This window comes from Carassius auratus, chromosome 21, assembly GCF_003368295.1.
Source record: "Carassius auratus strain Wakin chromosome 21, ASM336829v1, whole genome shotgun sequence".
Lineage (NCBI taxonomy): Eukaryota > Metazoa > Chordata > Actinopteri > Cypriniformes > Cyprinidae > Carassius > Carassius auratus.
Genome location: NC_039263.1, coordinates 19075026 through 19090531, shown reverse-complemented (window position 1 = coordinate 19090531; position 15506 = coordinate 19075026). Strand labels below are relative to the sequence as shown.

At 36.5% G+C, this 15506-nt stretch overlaps 2 protein-coding genes across 2 annotated transcripts; one reads left to right on the top strand and one right to left on the bottom strand.

The window, feature by feature from the left end:
- Nucleotides 1-90: 90 nt before the first annotated feature.
- Nucleotides 91-8571, top strand: odf2a (outer dense fiber of sperm tails 2a). Its single transcript, XM_026196506.1, has 19 exons — nt 91-660; nt 1518-1637; nt 1792-1896; nt 2024-2197; nt 3023-3210; nt 3297-3435; nt 3544-3675; nt 3763-3837; nt 3935-4006; nt 4110-4226; nt 4387-4572; nt 5233-5342; nt 5435-5570; nt 5725-5835; nt 6005-6268; nt 7203-7303; nt 7674-7836; nt 7924-8049; nt 8132-8571. Exons 1-19 carry the CDS (start codon nt 658-660, stop codon nt 8303-8305), a joined length of 2496 nt encoding a protein of 831 aa, XP_026052291.1. The 5' UTR covers nt 91-657; the 3' UTR covers nt 8306-8571.
- Nucleotides 8572-8897: 326 nt separating this feature from the next.
- Nucleotides 8898-10636, bottom strand: LOC113038819 (THAP domain-containing protein 4). Its single transcript, XM_026196507.1, has 4 exons — nt 10620-10636; nt 10025-10218; nt 9768-9951; nt 8898-9606 (listed from the first exon to the last, which is right to left on the bottom strand). Exons 2-4 carry the CDS (start codon nt 10213-10215, stop codon nt 9292-9294), a joined length of 690 nt encoding a protein of 229 aa, XP_026052292.1. The 5' UTR covers nt 10216-10218; nt 10620-10636; the 3' UTR covers nt 8898-9291.
- Between the last annotated feature and the right edge of the window lie 4870 nt (nt 10637-15506).

The following is a 15506-nucleotide window of genomic DNA, read 5'->3' as shown; positions in this document are numbered from 1 at the left end:
TTATATTGAAAGCTTCGCGGTTTTTAGGCTTCTTGACGTTTTCAGAAGGCAGGGCATAATGTTACCACAAAACTACTGGGCATGCGCATGTCAATATAGCGTACATTTTCTCACACTGTACAACGTTAATAACTATTTTTGAATTATTGTAAGGGTAGGTTTATGGTTGGGGTAGGTGTATATGTTAATAAAACACAATCTACTAGATAGAAAATTTGTATTGTTAGCTTCCGGTTTTTGTCACATGGCTCACCAAACCGATGCTGAAACAAAATAATAGATAGCATTTCCACAACTTGTTTATAGTTTCTGGTCGAACAAAGATCATCGCTTGGGTGTCGTTAAACAGAGATTCTACGCTTTTGTTTGTATTCTTGACAACAACTGAAGCTTGGGCTTTTGTTAGGCTTGGTTTCTAGGGACACCGTTGCTATAGACCACGTACTAGACAACGTTGACCAAGGTCAGGCGATTTCCTCCAATCACGATCACGCACTTGCAACGAAACCTTTTGAATCAGCCAATCAAATGAAAGACCGATTACCCACCGGAAGAAAGGGGTTTCGGGACTCTGGGATGAAAAGAAAGCTGAAGTAGTTCGCAACTATTTTTATATACATTTTATCCGTATCGACGCTTGAATGTTTGTAATTTCGCATGGTAAGATTGTGTGCAAATAAATAAGTTTCGCTTCATGTTTTAACGACTTTGTATTGTAGACATCTTCAAACCATACTTCTACTGATTAATGGACCATTCTCCTGCTATATTTGCAGTTTCTCTGTCTTACTCATGATTTCTGTGTCATTTCTGTTTATGTGTCTTTGTATTTATGTGTCGTAAAAGCTCGTTTCAGCTTCCTCTGGAGGTTAATTGCCTATTAGCTTGCAGCTCAGTGTCCTATTTGGCTTTCATTCACTTCTGAGTCCATTTGTGATGTAATGGTGGTATATGGTTATGAACATACATGTTCTTGGATATAGAGAATTTGATGTAACCTTTACGTTAAGCAAGATGTAAGTCATAATTTGTAGGAGGGTCTGTTGTGGTGGTCTCGGTTTACCTCTGATAGTCTTGAGCACTGTCCTCTGAAACATGACCTGAAGATGTAAGACCAGTAAAATGATCCTTCAGACATGTGTTCCCTGATCCATAAACACAGACCGGTACATAACTTGTGTAGTTAGTGTGTGGTTATGACTGGATGCATTTTTATTTTAATTTAAAATACTAAAATGTATGTGTGTGCGCACATATATGTTTTTATACCTTTTTATTTATAATGCATTTTTAATTTATTTGTTAGATCATCAGACATCCCATTTTTAAGAGATGTCAAATATTACATGCCACCTACTTATTAATATCAGTGATGTAGAACATGTATATTAATCATGACCATGCATTACATGATATACAAGATTGTATGTTTCTTGGTTCTAGCAGTCGTACAATCTGGATGTTTTTATAAAATTAATTCATGAATGCCTATTTATTGATATTTATCTTTTTTGCAGAGAAAATCAATGAGAACAAGCTCTTCTTCCCCACCTCTGCACGTGCATGTGAACGAGACCACACCTGTGCACGTGCATGTGAAGAAGAGCACAAAATGCAGCCCTACAAAGACAGCCCAGGTATAACCATCCTCAAAATATTATTAAATGTATAAATACAATGATCATTACACAAGAATAAAGAAATGTCTATAGAGGTGTGGAGCTTCAGTTCTATAAATGCTTCTGAGAAATAAAAACCCATCACTCATCATTTATGTCTTTTATCTTCCAGGTTAAAACTAAAAGTAGCTTGCATCCTACGGCTAAGGTGAAGACGAGGGTCCCATGGATCCCACCTGGCAAGGTCTCAACACGAGAGACTTCATATAAGTGGGAGGTCAATTAAATATTACAGATAAATTCCCTTTGTGCTTGTGCACAATTTGTGTAAAATATTACACACTTTGCATGAAAGAAACGTTTTTTTGTTGTTTTAGATGTTTTGATATTTATGTATATTTTAGGGGCCATCTCATCGTCTGGAGATAACACCTCCACAGGAACCAGAACGTTCCCAGTCTCCTCTCCGAATAGAAGATCTCTCCACGGATGAAGAAGAGGCACTGCATGGACGCATCAATCAGTACGAGAGGAAGATCGACAGCCTTATGACAGAGGTCAGCTCTCTGAAAAATGAGGTGAGAAATAAGAGATTGGAGAAATAGAGACATTTTTCAAAGGCAATTTTATTGTCATTCTTTTTTTTTTTTCACCAAAATTATATCCCAGAAAATATTCATCCACTAATTAATAACAAATACACCACATATACACTATAGTTTTAGGTCTAAAAGATATATTCTTTTGTGGTTATGATTTAACACTATCATTAAAGATTATGGATGAAGTTTCTAACTGTCACTCAAGGCTGCATTTATTCGTTAAAAAAATACAGTAAAAATAGTAATATTGTGAAATGTTATTACAATAACTGTTTTCTATTTTAATATAGCATGTCAAAGCTGAATTTTCAGCAGCCATTCTTCCTGTATTCAGTGTAACATGATACTTCAGAAATCATATGAATCTAATATTTATCATCATCATCAATGTTGACACCAGTTGTACTTCTTAATATTTTTGTGGAAACCATTACTGTCATTTGTGATCAATTTAATGCATCCTTACTGAATAACTGTCTACTTCTTAAATAAATAAATGTAAAAATGTAAAATTCCCTGGGAACACATGATAGGTAAAAATTGATAGCCTGAATGCACCGTTTTTTATTTTTATTTTTTGTTTTTTTAAAGTGTAATGTATTTTTATATATATATATATATATATATATATATATATATATATATATATATATATATATATATATATATATATATATATATACATATATACATTTCAATAAATTATAATATGATTATTTTGCACTCACACACATTTATATAGTAAATAGAATAGTGTTTCACACATGTGAAATAAATAAAGTGTGTGATGTCTGTTTGCAGGTAGAGCTTCGTAAGAAGGAGCAGCTGCTAGAGCGTCAGTCGGAGAGATTGAGCGCATCACAGCGCGTCATCGCTGAGCAGGAGGAGGAGCTTGCAGAGGTCGCCCGGGAGCTGGAGGCCACCGAGCAGGAGAACTCCCGCCTACGGGAGTCTATGGAAAAAATGCTGGAGGGGAATGATCTTGGGAGGTATGATGAAATTGTTGACATTTTAACATTTTGCTATTATGTATAACAAATTTAAAATTCAGTTTGCACCATTTCTTCTTGTCTAGATTAGAGAGAGACAGTTTGCAGCCAGACAAAGATGTTCTCCTCAGGAAACTGCTGGAAGCAGAGATGGACAGCAGTGCAGCCGCCAAGCAGGTGTCGGCCCTCCGTGAAACAGTCAGCAATATGTCCAGGAATCCGAGTGTGAGCAGAATACACCTTCCAAAACATCTCTGATTGGTTTTTGTAAAAATGTGAAAATACAATATCTTGAAAAAGAGCCAGAAACAACATTTTCATACCTTTGTCCAGGAGAAAAAGATGTCCGGATCCGATTCAACAATCTTGACCCGACAGAAAGAGCTCTTGCTGCAGAAGCTGGAGACTTTTGAGAGCACTAACAGAGCCCTCAGACATCTTCTGAGAGAACAGCATAGTCGAGAAGTACTGCTCTGCACAAAATAATATTATTGAACAACTTCATTTTAATGTACTTAAAACACCTTTCTATACTACTTTGTGTTATAACAGATGGAATCACTAAGACTCTTAGAGCAGAAAGACGTGCTTCTGAAAAAACTTTCTGATGTGGAAGCAGAAAATTCGGTTTGTGTTATGTTTGTGTAAAGCATGTTGCACTGTAAACGGGTGTTTTTTCGATTTATTTATATTTTATAACCATTAACTCCTTTCTGTATTCCAGCGTATTCTTGTAAAGCTTCAGGACAAAGACAGAGAGATTAACCAGCTCACTTCCATGTTAGAAAGTGAAAAGGTAAACTGTATTTTTAAGCATGTTTTTTTTTTTTTTTTTTTTTTTTTTTTAGACACGACACTGACAATTATTTGTGAACCTTTATAAATTTCCATTTTAACAGGACAGTGCAAAGACCACCACTGAACTGTCCAAAGTCTTGGAGTCCACTCGAGCACATCTGCAGGGTCAGCTTCGCAATAAAGAGGCAGAAAATAACCGTCTCAATGTGCAAATCAGGGTAATGCATACAGCATTGGCTTACAACTTAATGGCATGTGCCACTGACATGTTATAGTGTTTATTCTACTTGACATGTCTAGTTGATAGCTGAATAACTTGATAGAATCAAGTATATGTGGTATATTATGAATGTATGAAAGTGTGTTGATTTGGTTCAGAATCTAGAGCGATCCATCAGCCAGCAGCAGGGGGAGGTAGATCACCTGCAGAATCAGTTGCGTGACCTCAGACAGCAAGTGGAGGCTGATAAGGAGGCCCTGAAAAAAGCCACACGGGCACAGAAACAGCGGGCACAACGCAGTGAAGACACTGTGGGACAGCTCAGTGCCCAGCTCTTGGAGATAGTGAGTTGAATGAGCTTAATGTGCACTGCTTACCCATGTTCTTAAATATCAGTTTGCTACAATAAATGTTTCAAGAAGTATTATGCTGTTGAAAAAAACAGCTCAGTAATTCGCATCTCATATCAATCCTGTGGAATGACTCTGGAAATGGATGGCTTACTATATACAGTAATGTTTGGGGACAGTTCGTTTTATACAGCAAGACCACATTAAATTGATCAGAAGTGACTGATGTGAGATTATAATATAACATTTTTATTCTGTTCTTTTGAACTTTCTATTAATCAACAAATCCTGGAAATATCACGTGTTACACAAAAAAAATATGAAGCAACATAGCTATTTTTAACATTGATAATATTAATGTTTCTTGAGCAAATCAGCATATTCGGTTAATTTCTGAAGGATCAGGTGACACTGAAGACTGGAGTAATGATGCTGAAAATTCAGCTTTGCCATTTTACAATATAATAAAATAGAAAACACTTATTTTAAATTGCATTAATATTTTACAATAATATATTTATTAACTGCATTCACTAGCAAATAAATGCAGCATCTGTGAGCAAAAAAAAAATTAACTGACCCCAAACTTTTTAATGTTAGTTTAGATTTTTCAATGCCAGTATATGATATCAAATAATCAAATTATCTTTACAGGAAGCCCAGCTGGCAGATGCTGTTTCAGCCGCAGAGAATTGGAGCAGTCGCCATGCAAACGAGATGAAGGAAAAAGGACAGCTAGAGATGGAGATCACATTGTTGAACAGGTCAGTGGTGATTTGTGTCCTCCGTGTTATAATGCAAATCATAATCCTGCATCCCAGAAAGCCATGCAAACCATTCTTATGTGTTCCTTTAGCCGTATTACAGACCTTACGGAACAGTTGCATGGGCAGGAAGAGAAAGCCCGAGCAGAGAGAGATGGCATTTTAGATCGCCTTCATGAGTTCACTACAGAGAGCACTACTATACGCCTGGAGAACCAGAGCCTTAAGGTTTGTCCCATTGCAGTTGCAATGTCCAAGTCACCAATTTTTTTTGTTTGTTTTTTTTTTACAAATGAGCACCAGTCACATTTTATCCATAATCCCTCCTTATGCCTTTATAATAAATATGATAAATGAAAGCTGAATTGTTGTGCTTGTGCAGGCCACATTGTCTGCCTTGGAAGAGAAGTTGACGTTGTCCAAGTCTGAGGTCCAGCAGGTCAAAGTTTCAGTGAAACAGTATGAGAGCTTGGTGGACAGCTATAAAGCCCAGGTGTGATCATAATACTCTAACATACTCATTAATCACAATTATGAATTCCAGATAATACTCTTCTAAGCCAACGTTTGGAATTATGTTAATTATTTTCATTTATTTTGATTAAAAATACACTAATATTGTGAACGTTTTGGGGACTTTTTTTTGTTTCTCATGAATGTAGGTTCAGAAGACCCGCGCCGAAGCAGATGAGTATTCTGCACGTCTGCAGGTGGCTGAAAGTGAATCCCAGGCTGTAAGAGACGAGATAGATCAGGAGATCCAGAAGGTCAGGAGGCAGCTTCAAGGTCGTTTGGCGGAGCTGGAGCCACTTCCTGAAGCTCTGAGACACGCTGAACTCCAGTTGCAGGAAGCTCATGAGAAAGAGCGCTTGCAAGAGAGAAGAAACACAGAGCTTGGCACCTCCCTCGCAGAGCTACGCATCAAGGTGTGTTAAAAAAAAAAATAAAAAAAGTTAGTGAAGTGACATTCAGCCAAGTATGGTGACCCATACTCAGAATTTGTGCTCTGCATTTAACCCATCCGAAATGCACACACACAGAGCAGTGAACACACACACTGTGAGCACACACCCGGAGCAGTGGGCAGCCATTTATGCAGCGGCGCCCGGGGAGCAGTTAGGGGTTCGATGCCTTGCTCAAGGGCACCTAAGTCGTGGTATTGAAGGTGGAGAGAGAACTGTACATCCCACAATTCCATCCGGCCCGAGACTAGAACCCACAACCCTTTGATTGGGAGTCCAACCCTCTAACCATTAGGCCACGACTTCCCTAAAGCATAAGGGAAGTATAATTTTATTAAGTATAAGTCCTTGAAATAGGTATTTCTGCATTTAATGTTGAAAACATGCAGATAAACTGGTTGAACACAAATGCCTTAGCAAAAAAAGCTGCAAAGCTCTTTAGTGTTAACAACACTTCTGTGAACATGTGACTGCCAACATTTACCATATCAATGGCTATTCAGTGTTCAGCAACTTGGCGGGCTATGTCCTATTTAATATGCAAATAGGTTAGCAGTTCCTAACAAAGGTTGTAAAATTTACATATTGAAGTGTTAAAGATACATTAGCAAGACGAGGGTCGGTTTTAAAGAACAGTGTGGAAAATCTAAATGATGAAGATTCTGATGCAAGAAACTTTGACTATGAACATTAGTGGGGTAAAATAAGATTTTAAGAAAGGGTATAATATGGCCAATTTGAGTTAATTGGGGATTTTTACTGTACTTTTTAATTTTTCCGATTAAAACAAAAGCAAACACAAACTGTAAAAGGACGTTTTATTTTTAATGATCTCCAGTATTACATATATTATGTTTTTAGTGAAAGAATTATATTTGTTTTGGTGGTTTGTGTTTAGGCGGAGCAACAGGGAAGTCTGGCAGAAATGTTGAGACACAAGAACATGTTGCTGCAAGAAGAAAACAAGCAGCTTCAGCACAAAGTGGAGGGCCTTGAACGGTCTGTCACCTTGTCACAGATTTTCTGTTATTAATTCAAATGTGTTTCATGTTTTATAGGGATAGTTCAACCAGAAATTAAAATTTTGTCAACATTCTCTCATGTAATTCACAAACTGGAGGAATTTCTTTCTTCCGTTGAAAATAAAAATATATTTGAATTAATGTAGTTCTTGTTCATGGGCTCAAATGTTGTTTGGTTGTTGTTTAAACATTCTTTAAAATAAATTTATTTTGGTCTTAAAAACATAGAGCAAAATTCATAAAGTAATGGCATTAAAAATGGCATGCATTGCTTAAAATAATCGTACATGTTTGGAATGACGTGCGGTTTTTATTTTGGGTTTCATTTTATCTTCTGTTGTCAACAGGAAGCTAGAGGAGGCCAACTCCCAGAATCGAGACCTCATTCAGGTAATTTCAAAACGTGAAGAAACAATTCATAGCAACCAGGTGCGTCTGGAAGAAAAGTCTCGAGAGTGCAGTATTCTGACTCGACAGCTGGAGGAGGCCCTGAACGATGCTCGCCAGCAGGTCTGTACCACTACAATCTTGAAAAACACATGGATTTAATCATTTGCATTGCTCGGTTTTTTTTTAAGATACCCTGTTGATTAACAGGTTACCCAGACCAGGGAGCGAGCAGCCTCTAAAGAGCGTGTCACACAGTCCAAAATTGTTGACTTAGAAACTCAACTAAGCAGAGCAACAACTGAGCTCAACCAGTTACGACGAGCCAAAGAGGAGGTCAGCGAAAATCCTCCATATATGAAATTCTGTTCGATATTTTTGTCAAAAAATTGTCAAAACTACCTTTACTGTCTTACAGGCTGAGCGGAGGTACCAGAGCCGTTTACAAGATGTCAAGGACCGACTGGAGCAGTCTGACAGCACAAACCGCAGCCTCCAGAACTATGTCCAGTTCCTCAAATCTTCTTACGTCAATGTGTTTGGAGATCCTGCTCCCACTGGATCCTCTTTCCGCACACCTTCACCAATCTGAAGCTCTTTCAGGTGTCTTTTTAGACTTCCCTTACATGGACTGGCATGTAATTGGTCACTACTGATGACCTCTTGACTTTGCTGTGCTTTGTACTTTACTCTTGAAGGATTATTAATTTAACATGTTCATTTTACGTGCTACTGGCGAGTACCAAGAAGGATCTCTTTTTAGTATGACATATCCATCCTAGAATGAAAATTCATATACAGATTGTGTCATTTTGCCGTCTCAAGGTGGCCATTATCCAATAAAGAGAGTTCAAGATATTATCTTCTTCTTGCAGAAATTTGACCTTTAATTTATATTTTAAAATGACAATTGTAGCTACTATGCTTACAATAATTTGGATATCAAGCTTTTGCTTGTATACTTGTATTTAACACATACACATTGCTTTGTTGTTGCAGTATGTGATTGTCAGTTTAAATAATAGCATTATATACTGTATAATGATGGTTGTATAAAGTACAGTAAGATCTTGGAATTAGTAATCTCATATCCATAAAATACCATTTAAAACATCACCATCACCTTTTAAAATTTGTATTAGCATAGTACTCGAGTTGGTTTAAGAGACAAAATGACAACAAACTCAGGATTTATCATTTTATTTTTCAGCCAAAGTTGTTTTTAATTATAGCAGGGTCATTATGTGAATATATCTATATCGTAACAATGCAGAAACATCTTTTTATTCAATGTTACATTGTTGTTGTCAGTAGACTGACAGCATAGAATTTCTGTAGTAAAATGTCCGTTGGTGCTATACATTTAAATTACTGTAACCATTATTCTTTTTGTGTAAAGTTAAACTTGCACTTTTTTTGTCTTTTATTTAACTCATGACCTGTCTTGTGTTCACTGTTGCTTATGTAAAATGCAATAGTACGTGTATTTTTTAATTGGTAAGAATATTTTGTATACATATAAAGTGTAAATTATATGTATAAGTATTTTGAAAATTGCTGTGTGGACTATGTGTTCTTTCAGTCCAAATGATTGTTTTTAGGTGTAGATGTTTTTCTTGAAGCAGGTATTGACCCCCTTTGTTTCATTGCTCTGATAGCGCTCTGCAAAACTATTGCTCGCTTCTGCCATTGTGCTGCTTTCCGTGACTCCTCTGCTAGATTCTTCTTGTACTCTTTTATCTGAAGCTGAGCAGCAGCTAATTTCAGCTGGTAATTTCTTTCCGCGGCCTGCAGATGCTTATGGCAGTCAGAGCAGGATGATCTGGAAGACTCAGAGGATTCGGTAGATCCTTGCTGTGGTGGGAGAGTTTCAGTGTCCTTTAGCATCTGATTCTGAAACAAAAAAAGTTGTAGCGTTTTTAAATATAATTGTTGATGGTTTGTTAAAATTTTCTGTTGGAAGGTTAGGCATAAAAAATTAAGGCTCTAAATAACCTAATTTTAAGTATGTGGTTTGTAGATAGAGATAGATAGATAGATAGATAGAGATTTACCTTAGACTGTGTGAAATTAAATAGAGTCGGAATCGCGTCTGAGTGTAAACGCGCTGATCCGGATTCAAAGCAATCTGGAGTGAAATGAGCGGAGCACAGAGACGAGGATCCAGATGGAGTCCATTCCGCGTCCTTCCCCATATTCACTATCCAGTGACGACGATGTTCCTCTTTTAAAGGGAATCTGAGAGAACAATATGATCAGTAACTGAATGGTTTTGTTTTACTGCTAAACGGCAAACTGCTCGCAAACTTACTTGAATGAGACACCGTGGGTATTCTCGCCAGGGCCGTATCCGCAGAAATCACACGATTGCATCTCTTCAGCTCTGTTTACAGACCAAAGTTCCTGACCTGAGTGATGAATGATTCTGCATGCAAGGGCTTTATAGTGCGGTGATTGCTGGTTCTCGGTCTTGTAAAAGGTGGTAATGGGCGATTTACACATCACCTGTGAATAGATACATTTGTGTTTTGTTTACATGATGGTTGTGGGATGGGCTTTTCTTTGCAGCAGCATTTAAACACCTCCCAAAAAAAGAATAAAACGTCAACTTACTAGCTTATATATTTTGGTGATTCTTCATTGTAGGGTTTCTGAGATTTAACTTAAACGAATTGCACACCAAACACCAAAAGTTTTAAATAAATAATAATATGTTCAGCTTTAGATTTAGTCATCCTTTTATTATACACTTATTATTTTCCTTTTTCCTGGAGCCAAATTTTGCCACATTTCTCCTCTCTGCTAAATCTTCTGTACCCTCCCCTTTTCTCTTTCAGAAGAAAATGGACATCGACATTCAGAAAATGCCAATTATTTGTAAAACTGTTAAACAGAACAGTTCTCACCTACTGGGCTGGGAAAGAAACTGGTTACCACCTTGAACGGCTCTTTTGGAAGACTTGGGTGATTTGCAAGCCATTAGCTGCCAAAGTCAAAAGAATAGGCCGTTAAGATAGCCTATATAAAATGAGGTCTGAGTTTAATTTAAAACATGTATTCTATTTACTGTGTGCCATTTTTATTTTTGTTTACAAAAGCACTCTTCTCTCTCTTTAGGATATTTATATTTTCCTATACTTGATTATTAGATATATATATATTTTTAAAATATCTCCTTTAATACCTGTATTACTCTGTTCTATTAGGTACCAGAAAATATAATTATGTCAGAAAATATAATTATCACTGTGATCATCTCTGTCAAGCTGTTTTTCAGAAACTGTTTACTTACAAGGCCCTTAATGGTTTAGCTCCTAACTAGTCTTCTGTCATGCTACAATCCATCACGCTCCGTAAGTCACAAAACTGTGGACTTTGGTATTACCAAAGTCCACTAAAGGATGTCTTTTGCGCATTTGGCTCCAAAACTTTGGGATAGCCTTCCTGATAACATTCAGGGTTCAGACACATCTTGTTTAAATTTAGATTAAAAACATCTCTTTGGAAAAGCATTAGAATATCTCATAATCTTGCACTGCAGTTATATCTGATCAAATGCACATAATTATTCCATGGGTTAAACATATAGTTTTTGCTTGGTCGAAACAGCAGCTACACTAATTATGTCTCTAATTGTTTGTCTGATTCTTGCAAGGGATTGACATCCAGGAATTACAGTGTGGATCCAGCCCTTTCAAAGACCTGAGATTTAACTCAATTTTGCCATACATTTCTGCCATATTTGACATAGTTACCACTGATAAGCTACTACTAAATACATTGTAGAACCTTAATTTTCTGTAAAGCTGCTTGGCAACGATTTGTATCATGAAAAGAGCTATAAAAATAAACTTGAACTGAACTGAACTAAATGTAATTGTTCATTCATCAAATCAGAATTAGCTATATTGCCAGGTATGTTTAAACAAGGAATTTGTTTTAATGACAGAAGCTTCCGAAGTGCAACAGACTGATAGCAACAGAACAAAAAAAAAAAAAAACAGAAAAAAGTAAATAAGGAATAACAATATACAAATTTACAATTGTATGTGCAGGTATATTCCAATTTATATCAGTCATTTGGTCTTTTTTGATTATTGTCCTGTTTTATATAGGCATTCTTGCAAATTTAATTTTTCAACACCATGATACAGCAGAAATCTGATTTATTATGGCAGTGTTTTCCAGACCAGGAGTACAGCCAGGAATTTAACAAATAGACACAGAATCAATTAAATTCACTACAGTCAGGAAATTCACCCAATTAAATTGATAAACTATCCAAAATTGACGTTCATCAGCAAACTAAAAAATCAAATGAGGCCAGCATTTATTTATGTTATACACAGAAATAATGTTTTATGTAGAACGCAGAGATTCAAAGCACAATGGGGCGCACTAGACAGCTTCGTCCTTTTCCGTCAACTTTCGGCTCGTTGCTGCAGTGAATGATGTCACCGTCTCGCGCAGCTCCAGCGCGTTCCATTCGATCTCTCGCGCTACGCTGCTATTTCATTCGTTGAGGTCGCCACCCGTTGTCCCCCAGCTCCAGAAAAACAGAGCAAATCCTTCGGCAAGGTAGGACATTATACAACATCTCAGTTTTACAGTTGTGTATTTTTTTTTTTTTTACAAAGAAAACACAATACCTTGACGTGTTAGTTCAAAACTAAGGGAATGCTTGGGTTTATGTCGCGTTTCTATGCCGAGGGCCGTGCTGGGCGTTTCAACGACCATTTTCATCAGTTTAATAGTATACAGAACAGCACGCCTCTCTCATTTGACTAAAAATGTACTGTTATTACTTTGTTATGCCAATATCATGACTTAAATACGTTTTCAGACAAGCTTTTCGTTGCCCTGCCCAAAGGAGTCATTAGCTGCAGAGAGCTAAGTTAACCTATATTCACAGCTAGATATGAACTAAACATGCGCGGATACAGAACGTTGTGCGGGATTTATTTAAATCTGTGTAACTGCATAGGGACATTTAATTCCAAATGCTCTGCCAAAAGAAAAAAGAGAAAATAAATTCGTTTCAACGGTGTGCCTTGTTCCGTCGATTCAGAATACACAATTTCGGTATTTACATTGGCTAATGTTAATTTATAGACATATGCATTTAGGCTGTTGAGGATCCACCCAGCGACTGTTACTCTCTTGGTCTGTCAATGGATTAATTCTCTGAAATGAGGCCTGGGCTTTTGCTTGGCTTTTATTGTTTACTGATGGTCTTCTTAAATGTACAGTGTTTATTATAAACATAGCTTTGAGTTTTGGTTAGTTAATGGTTTATTCCTATAACTTGTGAATGTTGGAAAACCTCTGGTATAACAATGTTTGGACTGTTATTAAAATAAAATATATGCTGTATAAACTCTTTCAAGGTGGGTCATAAAGATTTTATTAATAATTCAGTTGCACTTTTCTGGCTAAACTGTGTAATGGATAGTGTGTTATGTTGTCACTATATTATGTTCTGTACTGCACTTAAGTTCTGGCTTATGCAAAGTGTTTAAAAAAATACCTGCAAGATTTTAACGCTTTGCACCATTGCTTTTCGAAGCTGGCATAGACTTTTCTACAGTGAAGCAGTGACTTAATATGCACGCCCACTTGCTGACATGCCAACAGCCCTGCTGAGCAAATAAAAAAGCTCCTGAAGTCAAAAAGATGAATGTTTTTGTGTTTAGACATTAGCATGCATTGCATATAAATTGCAATATTCATATTGGGCCCCTTATTCATTATAATTTGTAGAGAAAGTCATTTGTTTGATATTAAAATCAGATTGATATTAAAACCAGACCTGATAATAATAAATTAAGGACAAAGCTTGCAAAAATAATAAATAAATGTAATTATAAGAAAATAAAGGAATAAGTGACATGCTCAAACAAATACAAATACAATAAAATTTTTAAATAAATTTAGTTCTGGAAAATTATTAGTAACTGGCACCAGAGATGAAAATAAATGTGAAAAGCAGTAAACCAGTAGTTAAAATGTTCTGAATGTTACATAAAATGTTATGTTCTTAAAATCAGACACTAATCAGAAACTAATCTCTATGAGACCTAAAAGCCATATCTCTAATAATATGACTTTTCCAGTTACATTTTTAGTTGCCCTTAATCAGCACTTGAGGCCTATTTTCAGATCTGGTACCTCTGTGCAACCGCGCATTATGAAATAACCTGGCTATGCCTCTCATATCAGCGTCTGGGATTTAACCCTTTTGTTGGTCTCTTTACAACAGTGTAGACAGTCTAGTGTGTTTCAGAAACAAATACATTGATGGCCATTGTTCTCCTCATCCTGTTTCTTCAAAGGCTGATGGCATGCATTCTGAAATGGTTGAGAATCTTTCAAAGGGTGTGGTCTTCTTTTTCATAACGTAACTCATAACATGCATGGTCTTCATAAGGGAGGGTGGGGGTTTCCTTTGGGACATGTTGCCTTTGTGCAGCTGTGTAACTATTTTAGTTGACCCCTCCCAGTGTCAGGGTCCTCTCTCTTGTTTAGTTTTGCAGTTAGTTTTTGCATATAAATAAGGCAAGAAGTTGCTCAAATCAACCATATTTTAGAAATCTTCTTGGTTCACGCTGTTGCATCAATCCTGAATTAGAAATTAGTTAGTGCAGGTCATTATGGTGCCACTGAAATAAACAAGCCAAACAACTCTTGATTATTGAATTCATAGCAGCCCTGTGTCTATAATGACGCAGATATTATTCAGAGACCAGTTACTGTTGCCTTAGGATGATGCCTTGTAAGGCTGATAGAAAACAGTCCAAAGGCTGTGTGTTGTGCCATTGTCTGTTTTGGTTTCACATTGCATCCTGATGTAACACAAACCTGCCTGAAGAGGTCTACTTTATTTACCAGGCTCTAAGGGACACCCTTATTTTGCATTCAGGTCTATTCTGTCACTTTGACATGTATCATTCAGATGGTCTCTTTCCTGTGGTCTGTGTTGTGTTATTGCATGAACTGATATAATACTGCATGCTCTACCCTGGCTCAAAAAGGCCTGAATTTAACCAGACCTTGATTGTATTAAATGGTTTATGTTAGGGCTGCATGATAATGGTTGACCAGATAATCATAATCAAAATGATTGTGATTTTTAATCATGACTGTTCTTATTTGAGATTTTAGTTGTGTTTACATTTGATAAGAATTATTGCACATAATTCCAGAGAATGTTAACATATACACAGTACCTTTTCCATTTTGTCCTGAATTATTATATTTATCATATGTACATTATCACACTAAATAAATTATGAACTGGTAAAACCTTTCAAAAATATTTCAAAAGCTGAAATGGAGAAATTCCTAATATTAACTTTAATAAAGCTAAATTATATTATTGCATTTATATAAAAACATCAAAGTATTTGTATTTTAGCACAGGGATTACATAGCTGCTTTTATTCTGCAACCACAATCACAAACAATGTATTCAAGAGATTCATATTTGGATTGAATACAGTTCAACATTTGTAGGTTTTGCATCAAATGGCACTTCGGCCTCTTAAAGGAACACAGACTGGCTGTATGCCACTTCCGTTTTTAGGAAAAATATATCCAGCTGGCCAATATTGCAGACGATCATGATTGATTAATTTAGAGGAGCAGAAATCATGATTAAAATACTATTAATCATGCAGCCCTAGTTTTGTATATTTGTCCCAGTTCTATTTTTATTAACCAATTTCAACTTTTTACCAATAATGTTGTTTTACATTACGCCATGTAGCCACCCCTGAGACACCTGTTACCATGTC